Source organism: Prinia subflava, chromosome 4 (assembly GCF_021018805.1).
Source record: "Prinia subflava isolate CZ2003 ecotype Zambia chromosome 4, Cam_Psub_1.2, whole genome shotgun sequence".
NCBI lineage: Eukaryota > Metazoa > Chordata > Aves > Passeriformes > Cisticolidae > Prinia > Prinia subflava.
Genome location: NC_086250.1, coordinates 39,345,870 through 39,363,008, shown reverse-complemented (window position 1 = coordinate 39,363,008; position 17,139 = coordinate 39,345,870). Strand labels below are relative to the sequence as shown.

Here is a 17,139-nt window from a genome sequence, read left to right as displayed (position 1 = left end):
TATTGTTTAGGTTTCTTTGAATGGTTAGATAACTATGGTAGCCTTGCTGAATCTCTACAGTGATTAGCATCAGGATGATACTTTGAGGAAAAAAAAAAGAAGAAAAAAACCCCAACTAATCAATTAAGCATACAAAAACCAAATCATCAAACTACTGAAATGAGAATATACAAACACATTTTGTCAGCAGTGACAGCTGCTGCTCCATCTCTGCACTTCTCATTCCTTCACTACTTCTCTGCTGCTTCACACTAGCATGAAAAGAATCCAGGAAATCGTGTGACTGAGCAAAACTTCCCCACAAAACGTTTGCTTTTTTGAGCCAAATTTAATGTGACAACTTCAGGAATGCAGAGGACAGCAGAGCATGGATACACACAGCTAAAGCAAGTTGGATTGGGAAATGCTACCTCTTCCGGATGCAATTGCCTTAATTGTGTTTCCATGAAACCATAGAGCAAGGGGTAGAAGGATTGTACATTGTTTCAGTTTATAGTCTAATAAAGTAGTCTCTAACCAGTCTTGGCTTTAAATTCAATAAATAGAGTATTAATTCACTCAGGAGTAGTGGGGAAATTGTCTCCATGCCAATGACTAGTGAAACTTTAACGCTTCTGTTAGGTTTTTCATTTTTCCTTCTCTTCTCTTCTCTTCTCTTCTCTTCTCTTCTCTTCTCTTCTCTTCTCTTCTCTTCTCTTCTCTTCTCTTCTCTCTCTTCTCTTCTCTTCTCTTCTCTTCTCTTCTCTTCTCTTCTCTTCTCTTCTCTTCTCTTCTCTTCTCTTCTCTTCTCTTCTCTTCTCTTCTCTTCTCTTCTCTTCTCTTCTCTTCTCTATCTTTCTCTTCTCTTCTCTTCTCTCTTCTCTTCTCTTCTCTTCTCTTCTCTTCTCTTCTCTTCTTCTCTTCCTCTTCCTCTTCTCTTCCCTTCCCTTCCCTTCCCTTCCCCTTCCCTTCCCTTCCCTTCCCTTCCCTTCCCTTCCCTTCCCTTCCTTCCCTTCCCTTCCCTTCCTCCTTCCCTTCCCTTCCCTTCCCTTCCCTTCCCTTCCCTTCCCTTCCCTTCCCTTCCCTTCCCTTCCCTTCCCTTCCCTTCCCTTCCCTTCCCTTCCCTTCCCTTCCCTTCCCTTCCCTTCCCTCCCTTCCCTCCCTCCCTCCCCTCCCCTCCCCTCCCCTCCCCTCCCCTCCCCTCCCCCTCCCCTCCCCTCCCCTCCCCTCCCCCTCCCCATCCCCCTCCCCTCCCCTCCCCTCCCTCTCCTCCTCCTCTCCTCTCCCTCTCCTCTCCTCTCCTCTCCTCTCCTCTCCTCTCCTCTCCTCTCCTCTCCTCTCCTCTCCTCTCCTCTCCTCTCCTCTCCTCTCCTCTCCTCTCCTCTCCCTCTCCTCCTCTCCTCTCTCTCCTCTCCTCTCCTCTCCTCTCCTCTCCTCTCCTCTCCTCTCCTCTCCTCTCCTCTCCTCTCCTCTCCTCTCCTCTCCTCCTCTCCTCTCCTCCTGCACCTGCTGTGCATCCCCAAAGAAGAGCTGGTCTCCTTTAATACCTCATGGAAGAGCATGAGCACAGAGGGACACATTGTCTGGGTTAAATGCTTACTGAGGCTTCTCATGCTTAGTCCTGGAGCTGGAGAAATCCTACGGAGAGATTTCACTTGCATCTCCCTTGCATATGCATGTCTGTGATGAATATAAGCAACAACAGCTGTTTCTTTAAAGATCAGCTGGAGTCTCCTGGATCACAAAGTCACTTTGTTATGACTGTCAGATGTGGATATGAATGAAGCTATCTTGAACCTTCAGGGGAGACATCTGAGCCCATGGGAGTAGGAATGGCTGCAACAATTACAACCAAACTTGTGGGACTTACTGCAACTAAACTTCATGCACAACGTGGTGCTATTTCTGGATTTTACAGATTCAGTCAAAGCTCAGGGGATAGTCAGAAGTCTCATGTTGGCAGGAATGCCAAGGAAAACCTGCCTCACTCCCAGTCAGTTCAGCCAGTCGACGTCCAGATAATCCGCATGTTCGAGCCCTGAGGACCAGAGAATTGGGAAGGTGTGAGACCTGCCCAAGCTGCCCCAGGCTCCAGCTTAGCTCACTTGTGGGGAGCCCAGAGGATGGCCTGAGCTCAGCCTGGGCTCCATAACTTTGATATATAAAATATGTAATACAAAAATACAGGCAGGAGGACACAAAATATGTTTTATATGTCTGGACAGGACCATCCTTTGTGAAAATGTAGAGCAAAATTACTGTTTTACCTTTCACATAGATGATGGTGAATAAACATAAAAACACACTTTTAAAATTTATTTATGTATTTTTTTAATATTCAAATTTCAAAAGATCTCAGTTGAAACACACAAAGTTTTTAATAATATTCCAGTGCAAAAATATAGTCCTTGAGGTAAAAACTTCCATACTATTACCTTCAAATAAATAAAATTACAACAGACACATTTGAATGGTTCAGTACCAAAAAAAAAAAAAACCCCAGAAATTTTTAAAATCTGAGAGTTTAAGTTAAGTCAGTGCAATACAGTTAGTCACATTCTCTACATTAAGTAGACTGCCCTCCTGGTAACTTCAGTGCTTAATAACAATAATCATCATCATAGTAGTAACCAGCAATTACTCCTCAGTTCTCTAATTCAGAAATTTGCTTCAACACTTGCTTATCTTTAAGCATGTCTTCTTGATTTGTATTTAGATATGTTTAGTAGTAAGCAGACATAAATATGTTTTCCTGAATAGAGTAACTTCCCCATACTGGTTCTTGTATCTCCATGCCAAATAGATAAGACTAATCTCATGGCATTCTTCTCTCAAGACAGCACCAGACAGAAAGCTGGGTACCATTATAATGTAATTTCAAGATTTCCATATGGAATCTGGGTAAACACTGCCTCATTCTGTATTTTCAGATCAACAAACATATAACAGACAGGATTTTAAGACAAAGTAATTTCTTATATAATATTAGGGAGTATAAATACTTTGATTAGTATTTTTTTATAAATAATTACTTAAGACTCTTAAATATTAATAAATAAATGTATAAAAATTAATAGAAAGATTGAAGTAAAAAAATCTTGTCTCAGCAAGATTTGCACAGTAGCTCAGTACAGAAGATCATAAGATGGCATTAGCATTTGCACAGCCTTTGAAACTGTCTTCTTTTCCTTTCGTGAGAACTTGAGGTGTCCCCCAGTTTTTGTAAGACATAGAACAGCTCATTCACAGCCTTGCGCTGAATTTTCAAGTCACTCATCTGTAATAAGCAAGAAACAAATGGAACAAAGTCATACCAAGAGGTACAATTGTTTACTTACCACAACACACAGGCTACCTGGCTACCAGGGTAAAACAGAAGGACATCTGCAATTTTCAGTTCCCTACTACGTAATTCCCACAACAAAAAGCCACCATGTCACAGATTTTTGTTTTCCACTTTCTGTGCTACCTTGCAACCTGCCACAGGCCAGCCACACTCTGTGTACCTGTGAACCAGAGCTACCCTGCATCTGAAAGGAGCTGACCTTGCTGGGGCACTGTCTGCAGACCTCTGAGGAGGTCGGGGTGTTGTGCCATTGGCACGAGCTCCATAAGCCAAGTGCTCCCAGAGCATTCCAAGCTCCACAGAGCACTCCAGAGCCAGGCACGACTTTCACAACCAATTTCTATGCCACAAAGGGCTGTGTCAGTGGCAGCTCTGGTGTACACACTGTGGAACAGTGTTGCCAGCACCTCTGTGCCAAATTGCAGCAAGACTCAGCACTACCCCACACTGTGGACATGCAGCAGCCCCTGCAGCTGGAAATATTTGGTTTTCCAGCATGAAATGAGCAACACAGGGATTACCATATAGGTTACTGAAGTGTTATTAGCTTAAATCACACTCAAATCAAAACTGGAAAATATAATACCAAAATTTGGAGGCAAAGGAAGAGCCTTACCTGAAGTTTTGTCAGGTTTTTGAGATCTTCCATTTTCCTTGAGCCATCAGAAAGGCTTTCTTTCAGAGTATAGAGCTCCTCAGTTATGTTCCTGACATGAGCCTTTGACCTGTCAGTACTTTCAAGCATTTTCAAGTACATGGAAACAATCAGACTCAGGATGATCCTTTTTTCATTTCTCTGTTGAAAAATATGATCAAAAAGAAAGGTCTGTGAGTGCCCATCAGCAGGGAAAGGAAGGAAGATAAAACACAGCATACAGGCGTTCTCTTCCACTTGAAACAAGATGACAAATAAGATGTTGCAACTTTTCTTCCGGGCTTGGCTGTACCTCTGTGTCAGTTCATGGTGCAGTACAAAGCTTTTGGGGGGATTTTTGTCTCATTTACAAGCTGCTGAAGAGAACTCTGCTCATGTTCTTTCTACCGCAGCTAATGACACCGGTTCTGGGAGCTGCTTTGTACCAAAAAAAAGGGCCTGAGATGCCTCATCATATCTGGTTTTGACTCACCTCTGTCCAGCTTGACAGCCTCCCCATAAAAATAGGTCCACCATCAGCTACATCGGAATGACTTGAGTTCTGCAAAAAAACCCAAACATATCTGTTACAGAAACAATATTTATCACAGGGCAAGTTTGTGTTCTTTATTCAAATGAGCATCAAAATACAGATTTTTGCACATCTCGTCTACAGCTGTCACAGGGCTTTCACTTCTCCAACCACCAAGTCCTATTGCTTGGCTGCCTAGTATCAGAAATGGTATTAGTCTTCTTTTCAATGTTTTCTGATATAACTCATCTGAATAGAGATGTTTAGCACATCTATTTTCCCAAATGCTCCCTATAAGTTTTGCTATTGATAGATGAAAGTAAAAGCTCACAAGTACAGCAACTGGCTAGAAAATCATTATGTCTAATCTTGGCATGTTTTCTGGTAAGCTGAAGTCCAGCAGTTTGTAATCTGTGGCCCTAAATTCATACAGTCTCAGTAAAACCTTATATGGAACAAGAAAGAGCTGGTTTTAGTATAAAACTATAACTTGCAGAATTGGAGAACATCCCAGTAGCCCACAGTCAGGTACGGGGATATGCAAGATTGGTAGGCTACTGAGAGGCTCACAAGGCACGGAGTTTAACCATCAGATGTTGGCAAATGGTTCTAGGAAGCAAAGAGCAACACAACTCTCCTACCAAGGAAAGGCAAACTGAATCATTTCCTCTTCTGTGTGTCTTTTTTTCCTTTTTGTATACAACACTGACTGTTTCCTTCTTTTGTCTGCTCAATAATTTAAACACAGTGAGTGCAAAGAGAAAACTTGCAGCCTGACAGGAACCTGCTAGGCTGATTGCCTCTCCATGCCAAGCACACTACCAAACTGATTTTCTCTGCTTCTGAAAGGTGGGGAGCACCTGCTGTGGAGCAAAGTTTTAATGTCAGTGCAAAAAGCTTACCATGGCTCAGAATCTCTTCCACAGAGTTATATGTATTCTAGTAAGACTGTTCCTGGTCTATGCTAATCACAAATTTAAGACACATTGCAACTTTTAAAGTCAGTTTCCTGCAAATGCTGAAGTATCACACTAGTCTTTACCACTTCAGGGTGGTTCTCTGACTGCTGAATTTCAACTGTCATTTTCACAAAATTACCACAGAATCATGGAAAAATCAGAGCTGAAAATAGAAGCAGACTCTTGCAGTTGTTCCCCTGCATTTAGAGGGGGGGGAAAAACCCCAACAAAAATATATGGAAAATAAAAGCTGTTAATTAAAAGTGACTGTATTGTAGATCTGCTGTGTCTTACTAATCCCTGCTGAATTCAGCTGTGTACTACTTCAACGCCTCCCAGATGAAAATTGGGGAATTAACTTTACAGTTATCAAGTTACCAAAATTCTATGACAAGAAAGAATATTGTGCCAGATTACATTCCCATGCAGAGCATAGTCACACATGTGGAAGTAAAATGACTGAAGGATGCAAAAGAAAAAGATGTAGAAATCACCTTTAAGCTACACACTACTACAACTTAAAATAGCTTAAGTAGCAAATGCATTTGTTAAAGCAAAGGTTCACCTGCATTACTTTTATATTGCTAACTAGTACTAAATCTCCCATTGACATTGCTAACATAAAATTTAAAAAGTCAGTAAATTGAATAAAGATTCATATGTTCACCCTAAATTGTATTAAGATTTCTTGTTACAAAGTATTCCATGTAATGAAAGCTGAATTGAGCTAGAAAAAGCTATTGTGAAAGAAAGAACATCCTTAAAATAAATGCAAACTACTATAATAACTATGACTATTGAAAAACTGAGGTTTCAGGTTAATGAAAGGACATAGTAAAACAAAAAAAAAATTATCCATATTCTCATTGAAAAAAGGTAGGATCAAAAAATTAGCTCCATGATTACCCTCTATTGGTACATATTGAGTATGTCAAGCAGTGCTCAAGTTTGGGCTATATGTAAAGTACAAGCCTCAGGAGAAGAGAAACCCAGTAGGAGACTATACTTACAAAATCAGCTTTCAGTTGGTCTATATCCTTTTGAAGTTGACGAAGATTCAAACTATTTTCAACATGTCCAAAAGAAATCATGATGAAAGACAGAACAAACAAGCTGTAGGTTTGGAAAGCCATTTTCATGGTGTTAGTTTAGTTACACTGCTCAGGTAAGTTCTGGGAGAACAGGTCAAAGAGCAGAGAGCTTCAACTTCTAATAGTTAAATCTTCTATTAGAAGCAAGTAGACGACTGAACTTCATCAGCCTGTCAGTGGTATTTATACCTGGTCTTGAAATTTTTTTATTTCGTCATCACCGGCTGTGTATATTTAGACAAGATAGTGTTAGATAAGAACCCTTCATTTTTTGGCTAATCAAGGGAATCCCTCGAAAGCATCTCGTTAAAGTGTGGTCCTGGAAAAATTTTCAGTGGTTCACAATGGGTAACGTTTACGTGGCAGATTCTGCAGTTTCTTTTACACGTGGTTGGGGAAAAGGGGGAAATTGCCATACTGGTTGAGTAGTATGCATTTTGGCTCAAACCTATTCTTACACACCATCTGAAAAAAAATCTTATCTTGTGGTTAAAGGGTCAGTGCAACAGTCAATTAATTTCTGGTATTCTTTTAAAGTAACCACTGAGTTTGCAGTAGCATTCTATACAGACACTTAGAGATTTAAACATTCTTTCTGCTGCTGTCCTTTTGTGAAACACTGCATCCTTTCCATGGTTTAAAGTGCACTTCTGCTGCTTTTGCATTCTTCACCTCCAGATTCAGAATAGGACAAACAAGGTTCCAGCATGAATGCAACCATGTATCATATTAAATTCCTCTATGGTTGTCTACTGTCTATGGGAGCAGAGTATTTAGGACTTAAGACACTCATTTCTGCTTGGCAATGACTAAAATTCCCCATCTGCCATTTCACTTGCACAAATGTGTAGCATGTGAAAACAGAAGGACATGCATGAAAACAAGCCCCTTTGAAAAAGACAGGGTGGTCTCTGAGTGCACAGAAACAACTGAAACAACTCTTTTGAGGATAGCTGGGGAAAATATTTTTGTATAGGAACTTAGCTCTGCTTTGATGGATATAATGGGAAAAGATCTTATTCTGAGGAGTCTTATGAAGAAATCAGATAATTTTAGATGGCAGTACATGAATGGAGGGTAGGTGGGAGCCTATAAAGGAAAGAAAGAAGGGGCCCATAGGGAAAAGAAAAGAGAGAGAATCAAGAGGGCTCAGTTCACACAGGCTGCAATGGACGACATCTGTAGTTCATGAGAAACAGATGAAAATTAAAGTCACTCCAACAGGCAAGATTAGAACTCTCCATCTCAGACACACATAACTCTTTGGATAGTCCTTGAAAGAAACTGCCCAGAAGCTCCCAGAAGGTCATCTCAGCTAATGACCACTAACGCCACCAAATATTTCACATTAGCTGCTTGAAAGAGGATCTCCATCTGTGGAATAGATCTAGACTACTACTACCAGGGAAATTGTCATTTTTCAGGGAGAAGGGCCACATTTCATCAACAATGGCAGCCCCAAAAGCTACGTGCAAGAACTCCCTGGGAACAGCAGCATAGACAGATAGGACACATCTCACAACAAATGTGGTACTGCTCAAAAATTAGTGCTGTAATCTGCTTGAGGTAATAACACTATGAAATGCATATCTTTGTTTTAGTTTAAGAAGTTAAAACTGATTATGCAATAGCTTAATTGCTAGAAGGGTTGGCAGGAAGGTAATAGTGCTATTGAAAGATGCTTCAAAGAACTGTAACAAATGCAAGGTTAACATGCCCACCCATGGCAGAGATGTTGGACTAGATGGTCTTTAAAAGTTCCTTCCAACTCAAACCATTTTTATTCTGTGATTCTGTGCCAAAAAATTAGAATCATAGAATCATTTCATTTGAAAAAGACCCTCAAGGTCATCGAGTGCAACCTCTAACCTAGCACTACTGAGTCCACCACTAAACCATGTTCGCAAACATGGAACACAGTCCCACACAATCACATGCCTTTTAATTACCTCCAGGAATGGTGACAAAATAGAGGTCCCACCAAAATTCAAAGTGGACTCAGAATTGAAAGTGAACTCAGAATTCAAAGTGAACACACGAATGCCAGCACACTGAACAAACCTATTGATTAAAACATCTGGATTGCTATGCAAGGCAAGCACAAAGACAATATATGGCTCAGCTAAATGTAGTCTTACACATACAGGAAAATCAAGCATATTTTACAAGATGAGGACACCTGCTGAGGTTCATTGACTGGCCATGAGTCAACAGAGCAATTCTTTGGCAAAGTGTTGGAAAGGACATGTAAACTGGGAGAGTGAAAATGATTCCTGATACCTATGGCACTCTTTATGCAGTCAGAAACCTATGACTGGACGAGGGACTGAGCCATAAAGCCCAGTTTTCACTATAACAGGTTCTAATTTGAACAGTGTTTTTGAGCTGAATTACTGGAGAGAGTGAAAAGAAGACCTGAAAGAAGGGAGTTTGGGAAAGATTCTTCACTCAAACAACTCAGTCTTCCTAACACATTAAGAGCAAATCACAACATAGTTCAATACAACTAATTGCTGTAATTTTCCAGCCAAGCAGAAGATGTGATTCTAGGAGATGAAATATTGAGTCAGGAATATTGCCTTCTACAGGGAACTATTCATCCAGAGTGACTGTGCTGGGTTAGGCTACCCTGTTAAACTAGTCAGACACACATCCACAGCAAGCTGTGCCTCTCAGATGACCTCCCTGTGGTCTCACATTACAATTAAATGTCTAAGAATAGCAGGTGGATGAGATATAGGAAAAAAAAAGGGATTTTGCCCACTCACATTTTGCCAATACCGGTTATAGTTTTGGCGGGTTAGTTGGCTAAATTGATCTCCTCACAATTCAGAGAAGACCACTTGCCAAGCATCCAATTTTGCAGGTAAGAAAATAGAAGCAGAGAGCAATGGGATGATTCATGATCATTCAGCCTCTGAGAAAGGCAAATCTAGAAACACAATCTGGGTCTCCTCGTCCCATTGCAGTGCTTTGCCCACAATGCAGTGCTACAAGTATTTTGTCATAAACTGAGGCAAGAAACTAAGCAAAAAGCAAAGAAAAAAGCCATGACATCTGTCTTTGTTATGCTATCTTCCAAGTGCAGATCTGAATTTTAGGTACACCCTCCTGCCTGGGGAGGGTAGATTCAGACCTTTTACTAATCTCCATATACAAATTATCATATAAAGCATTGAATGTTCTTAATTAAATCATTAGCTACACTGAAATATATTTTAATACAGAAATATAGCATCTGTTTTCCAAATCCCTTACATTTTAATAAATGGTGCCACAATAATGTTGACATATTAGTCTCATAATATTCTCTTCTGTTGACACCCAGTATCATGTCTCCAAATTATTTTGAAATTAGGCAACCACTTAGAGCAGTTGGTTAGAACATGAGGGTTCTGGGTCTCCTTCAGCCCTGTTTTGCTTCCCATTCTGCCCAAAAGTGATGAACCAGATCACCATTGTCCAGTGTACATCTTGTTGCTCAAGAACTGTGAACAGTCAGGTTGTGAGGATGACTCAGGTTCAGATCTCTCCCCTGTACTGCCTGTCCTGAGAATCAACATCATTACAAGCAATGCAGGAGGTATCCTGAAAACATCTGCACTTTCCAAGAGACCTAAGAGGATGCAATTTTTTATTTGTGTTCTATAGCAGATATCTGTGAAGTGCATGCCGAAGAGGACAGAACACTCAACAGTAACACAAGCTCTTTGTCTGAACACTTGTTCTAAGAGATGCCAGAATAAGATTGAAAAATCTTGTGCTGTATAGAATTGAAGTGGTCCTTCTGTGAGACTCCACAGTCACAGCTGGATTATCATCTGGTCCTAACAGAGAAGGAAGTGAAACCTAGGCATTTTTTCTTTTTGCTGCCTGGAAGTCATCTGACTCTTCATGCAAAGCAGAGGTTTCACACCCTTTTGTTCATATTACACCTTACACCAAATACCCAAAGATGCCCTTGCAGAGTCATGTCAGATTTCATTATGACCCCTGATGACAGCTTTTTCCCTTTCAGTTTTTGTTTCATGCATACTCCTCACAGTGCTCAGTGGTTTAGTGTACAACTGCCCACGCCAGTTCAGCAGATCTCTAGAGGCCTGGTCTTCATTTCACTAAAATACAGTGGCTTTGTCCATTATCACTGCACCGGGAAAGCAGCCAATGGTTGGAAAACTCTCTCTGAGTTGTCATTCTGACCTTCTATCATGCTTCATATCTCAGTCTCCCTTTCTCACAAAGCAACAGAAATAATTCCTTTGTTTCCTCCGCAGCTCTGGGCAGTGGAGGGGGCGTTGGCACACTTGAGGGTGTTAGGTGATTAAACTTTGCCTACACATTGTGCCAGTGCTATGTAATTACTAACCACTGTCATTTGTATTGCTATGATCTGCAAAGTAGATGTCTTGATAATCAGACTTCATGACTAAGGGGCACTTAAGGAGACTTACAAGAAAGTGAGAGAGGGACTTTTTACAAGGGCATGTAGTCATAGGACAGGGGGAATGGCTTCAGACTGTCAGAGGGAAGGGGATTATTACGCATTAGGAAGAAATTCTTTACTGTGAAGGTGGTGAGACACCGGAACATCACCCAGAGACGTTGTGGGTGCCCTGTTCCTGGAAGTGTTCAAGGCCAAGTTGGATGAGGCTATGAGCAACCTGGTCTAGTGGAAGCTTCCCTGCCCATGTAGTTGGAACTACATGATCTTTAAAGTCTCTTCCAACCCAAACCTTTCTATGATCCTATGAATTTGCAACTGACCCTTACTGACCCTGTCATATTGTAACACTGTCATTTTCCCTGCCAAAAAAATACCCCCAAAAAAACCCAAAGAATAAAAGCCCCCAAAACAACAAACAAAACAACAATCAAACCAAACAAAAATCAAAACCAAAAATCAAATAAAAAGAACCAACCCACCACTCTCCTAAGGATAAATATATGCTTCATCAGTGCTATACATTGTGGAGGATGTAATTGGCTACTCCTTTTGACCACTGGATCTCTGTGATTGATGATCCATCTCCGAGTACGTTACCAGTGATCAGTAAGGATAATGTTGGCACAAATCATCTACTTCGTTTTATAAGACAAAACTTCAGGGTAGAGGGAAGTTCTGAAATGCTCAAAATTAACTGTTTTTACATTTTTCTGAACAAAATTTCAGCCCGTTTAAAGGACACTTTGGAGATTATATCGTATGAGAGAGTTGAAAAACTGGTTTGTACAGTCTGAAATATAACACAAGGAAGGCCCTTTGGCCTCCATTACATACTCCTGTCTGCATGCAAATGCAAACAGGAAAAAGCATATTATTGATCCCTCTTTCCTCTCAAAATTTTTGCCCACGTTAGCCATTGAGTCTTCTGAAGAAAGGGAAGGAAGAAGTGTAACACACTCGGTGGTGTTACACATCTAGAGAGACAGACGTCCAAACAGATAATGAGCTGATGGGTACAACTTGAAGTGATTAGAGTATAAGTTCAAAATCATTAAAATCTTGGTACTTTGACTCACACAAGACATCTGTTTCATACTTCCCTTCAGGTTTTTGATTTGGTAAACCCATGCAGGAGTTCCCCACCAAACACTAATGATTCTTTTCTGAATTAGCATCAGGAAATAATTACTCCTCATGGTGTGAGTATCCATCTATCCTGTTGAACTGACATATATGAGGAATTCTGAGCCTGGGAAGAGTGACCTCAAACACATATATTCTCATTGTTAATTCTGCATGGACTGCAATATGCAATGGAGACCAATTTCCTTCTTGTTTTTTGTGCCATATTTCATGCTGATACAAACTGGTATTCCAGCTTTCCAAAAAATCACAGTCTGCATGTATGAATGATTTAGAAACTATAAAGCACCCATGAGAGCTAACCATGAGGAAGGCAGGTGAAGTTCCAAAATACTCTTTCTTGTATTAAAATACAGAAAAAATTTTTGGCAATGTAGCAGACAGTGATGGGGAAAAGTGGTGTGCATTTTTACTCTGTATTTCTACTGTCTGGAATTTTTCCACATATTCAAATTCTGATTGAAATCTATTGCCCCTAAAATAGAATAAAATTCTAAATCTTATTCAATTTTAGTTTAAGTCCATATCAATGGAAAAGGAGCAAAACTGTTGGCACAGCAGCAGTCTAAATTGTGGCTGGTGTGACACCTCTTTTGCTACAGCCATGGAGTGTCTACAGATTTTTCTACATAAGATCTTTCATTTTCACCCTCTCTTCTTCATTTTTCCAAGAGGAATAAACCACTGTAAAGTTTTCTTATGGTTTTCAGCACCATAATAATCTTTGGAGGCACTTCCCGTTATGAGCATTATACCATGGATCTTACAGTATTTGTTTCCAAATAGCTTTAAAGCTTCTTGTTTTACATTATTTCATGAATCTTGGGATATATTTTAGCATTTTGGGGTTGAGACTTTTTCCAATCACTTTTTAATTAGTATGGTTGCAGGACAAAGACAGAAAACATGAACTTCTATTCTTTCTTTTAGAAAAACACTTTCTTTAAAGACAATTCTTTAAAAGTTTTTTCCTAATATTTTTGGAATACTTTTGCCTAGACCTTTTAGACACTAGCACCGACAACATTCATACTGTTGATTTTTAATGCTAAGCAGACAATGATACCTATCCCATGCTAACAGTGAAACGTATTAACTTCAGATGAGGCATTTTGTGCCTTGGTGGGTGTGAAGCATTCTACCAAAAAAAGATATATTTTATTAAAATAGTTCTCCCCAAAGTGATCTTCCACATTTTTTAATTCCTCTGTTCCTTCCAGCTCAGGATATTCTATGATTCTGTGATTCTCTAATAGCCCTGCTTTTCATAAGACCAGCATGCTAGTATTATGGTAACCTTTTCCACATACAGTTCTATTCGTTTCAGGGTAACATTTTAATTCACTTTGAGAGAGCTAATTCATGGAGAAAACAATTCCGCTGTAATTCGGCCTGACTCTGTTCAGTGGTTCTGTCTTTCTGATATTTCCTGTAAAAATATATGTCTACCACTGCTGCACAGTACTGACAGAAACAAATGTCATGTTTTGCACACAGTATCTTTCCCTAATTCCCAGTAAAATAATTCATGTTTTTTCTCTATACTTCAAGTCTCCATACAGAGACATCTCCTTTTTTCTGTAACTCAGTTTCGTTTTCATAGGATCAGATCCACCTTCAAGAGGAGCAAAAAACTACTGGAGCTTCTGCATCCAAGTAGCTATGATAATAACCCAAGGCTATTTTTCAGAAAGGCTATGCCATTTTTAAAGAGAGGAGACCAAAATCTTGAACTAGCTGTTGGTTTCTGTATATGCTAGGTCAATCTATTCAGGGATCTTCATTAGCCTCATCTTGGGCCAGCCTACAACGTTGGAAAATAGCACAGACTCAACTGAACATTCATTGCAGATTGGTAACAATCTAATCCTTTTTATATATTCTTGGTCCTATATAAAAATGGGACTTTTCAGACTATCAGCCCCTCAGTGAGCCAGTCCTGCTTGTCTTCTTCTCATTATATTTATAGAATTTTCTCCCCTTGATGGGTTTTCCTTCTCCTTACGCTGATTTTCTCTGCTGATAGCTTTTATTTGCATTGGAGCTTTTTGATCTAATTTTTAATGAGAAATTCAAGTACCATTTGAGTTTTCATTCTACAGTTGTGTTTGTTTTCACAGATAAGTACTTTATCTTACAAATTTATTTATTGTTAGAAATTGATTCTCACGTTTAAATTTGGAAATACACAGTAGTGAAAGCAATCTTGTTTTAACTTCTTCTTTTTTAGCTTCTTCATTTTCGTCTTATTCCTTACACAATTTATAATTCTTAATTATCACGTATGTACATGGAAACACAAGTGTGTAGAAGTGGGCACATGTTGGAGGCTAAGTCAATGATTCGTTTCAAGCATCGGTAAGAAAATATCCATTAAATGTTTCAAACTAGCCTAGAGAGTGGACATTTTCTGTCATAATCATTTGGAAAACTCCACATGATGTTTCTTAGAAGAAATCTACTATGTGGTGCAATCTTTTCTTCTAAAACATTCCAGGAGACAGTTTGGTGGGGATTCCCCTCCCCTGCCAATCTCTTCAGTGCCGTTCATAACTGTGTGACTAAGCAAACCAGTCATCTTTACTCACAGGAAAAAAACAAATCATTACACAGATTTGATCCTACCTGTTTCTGTCCAGCCTCCAGGATACACATAAGAATGCTACAAAGTCAGGCTTACGAGCAATTCATCCACAGATAACATTTTACTTAGAACTGGACTTCTTGAGAAGAGTTTGCTTGCGAAGATTTTTCACTTAGATCCAGAATCTAAAGTGCAAGGATAAATATGCAAGACCTTTGCTTTTTAGTAGTTAAAAAATGAAGAAGGTGCTTCACACCCTAAGCACATTTCCTCTTCATCTCCACAGGAAGTAGGGCTGCCTATAGAAGAGCTACTGTGGGTCGCATGTAGATGCACTTCACTTTAAAGTTGCTCATCTTTCTTTTTCAAAGGCCTGAACTAACAACTATGAAGTGCTCTGAATGAACATATTTTAGTCCTCTCCAGGAAACAAAAAGATTGAGTTAGTTAGCAATAAATAAGTTTTAAAAACCCCAAACCCAAGCAATGAGAAACTTCGTTTCTGTTGCTTTTTTGAAGAGACTACTGAGTTTCTGACCCCAAATGAAAATAACACGTATTTTTTAAAAGACAGTAAAAAAACCAAATATTGCTCTTTCTTTCGCCCCAGACTACAAAAAATACTCTTTTCAAAAAGAACAAAACACAGTTTCAGGCAGCATACTTTGAAGCAATCAAAGTGTAGGCACTGTGGCAGGTTGACTCATTAATCTTTTCCTAAGGAAATGAAACTTATGCATTTTTTTAGCTGTTAGTTCCTTCCTTGTCAGTCACTTTTGAGCAGTCAGCAGTTTCTTCTGATTTTGAGAGATTCTAAAGTGTCACAGATAATTTAACTCATGCCACCTTCATTGAATTTGACAGCTAAGAAACCGCAAGATTGGTCTATTAATGATGAACCAATTTTGGTATTTTAAAGTGTCTATATGAGTTAGTTACCATAAGGAAGGGAATACCTTTCCTAGCACTGCTGTTTAGTTGTTGTGAAAGAATATCAATTTAATCAATTATTCAAGAGTTATTAATGATTTATGAAAGTATTAATTTTATTAGTATGCCTATTAATACCTAGGAAAGGCTATATGGCAACTATGAAAAACTTCCAAAACTTAGGAAAAAGAGTAGTGAAAGGAGCCTGCCACCTAAATTGATCCTTCCGTTTGGTAATAATGTGTACAGGGCTCTGGGCTCTCACTTTATCCTTTTGCAGTACCTCTGGTTTTGCCACACCAGCCTATCTATGTGCATATTTATACAGCAAAATTGAAGGGGAAACTGTAATATATTGGCACAACAGCTAGGGTGGGTTTATTTTAATCTAGCTAGTGTGGCTATCAGTAGCATAGGAGCTGTGATACTCCAGACTTTAAGTGTGGTGTTCTACCTCTGCCTCTGTGAGCACAGAGCTTTGTTTTACAGCTTTGCAAAAGTCCACAGACAAGTTGAGTATTAATTGTGGAGAGCTCAGAATTCAGGCATCCCAACTCTGGTTTCCATCAGCACACTGGAACTACTCTGCCTTTCCATAAGAGTTTTCTTCTGGAAAACTATCAATTCTGGTTCAATAGTGGCCAAAAAAAATAAAAAGTCAAAGACATTTTAGACTGACTTACATTTTTTTTCTGCACATATAAAGCAAAATGACATGTCAGTAAGATTCTCTATGTTTGTGTGCCAATTGTTCTACATACGGAAACTTAAAACCAATCTCCTGATCACCACTCACTTCACTTTGGCTTGCATTTGGGAGCACTCTGGGAGCCAGCAAAATTTAGTTCCTTTCAAATAAAATAAAACTGGGAAGTGTTTTCAGAAATTCTCTTGATCTTATGCAATTGTTAACAGGAGCTCAGGCCATAAGACCAGGCTAGAGTTCAAAATAAACTCATAACAAGCACAGTGCAGAAGTCCTCACTGCAGGTCCTCAACACTAATTTTTGTAACCTACTAATCTGCTCCTACAGTATTGCTCCTTTTGCTACTGAAGACAAAAGTTACCTTGCCACAATTTCTGATCTTACTTGAAATGTTTAAGCAGTGAAGGGGATCAATCTAAGCAATGAAACACATGAAATTAAAATGTTCTTTGTAGTAGACCCTGAGCCAGAATAATCAGATATGAGTAGACAGATATGTATATAGAGGTAAATATTTATGGAAGAAGTAATTAAATATTTGAAAGAAGACATGGATCTTCTCATATATAGGTATACATAGAAACACATTAAGAATCCCTCTAATTTATGGCATTGGAGCTTGCATTGCACTTGAAAGAGCCTGTGGTGGGATGCATCAGTTCCTCCTCTACTTCCAAGGAAGTCTTTGTGGGAATTGTGTGTCTAGGAGTCAGTGACAATTGAAGTGTTGCTTAGCTGGAGAAGGAATGGATTCACTTTGGTTTTTTAGTCATCTCAAATCAGAAAGTTA

The 17,139-nt window shown here is 39.4% G+C and overlaps 1 protein-coding gene across 1 annotated transcript; it reads right to left on the bottom strand.

Annotated features, from left to right (window-relative positions):
* Positions 1-3,130: 3,130 nt before the first annotated feature.
* On the bottom strand, positions 3,131-6,583 carry IFNG (interferon gamma). Its single transcript, XM_063394916.1, has 4 exons — positions 6,461-6,583; positions 4,453-4,521; positions 3,942-4,121; positions 3,131-3,256 (listed from the first exon to the last, which is right to left on the bottom strand). The coding sequence occupies exons 1-4, from the start codon at positions 6,581-6,583 to the stop codon at positions 3,131-3,133; spliced, it is 498 nt and encodes a 165-aa protein (XP_063250986.1).
* Between the last annotated feature and the right edge of the window lie 10,556 nt (positions 6,584-17,139).

Excerpts from the sequence above, each read along its gene's own strand:
- IFNG (XM_063394916.1), bottom strand. The coding sequence starts at position 6,583 with ATGGCTTTCCAAACCTACAGCTTGTTTGTTCTGTCTTTCATCATGATT. Across the intron at positions 4,122-4,452 it reads GGCTGTCAAGCTGGACAGAG|AGAAATGAAAAAAGGATCAT; the intron begins GTGAGTCAAAAC and ends ATTTTTCAACAG. Across the intron at positions 3,257-3,941 it reads AAAACCTGACAAAACTTCAG|ATGAGTGACTTGAAAATTCA; the intron begins GTAAGGCTCTTC and ends TGCTTATTACAG.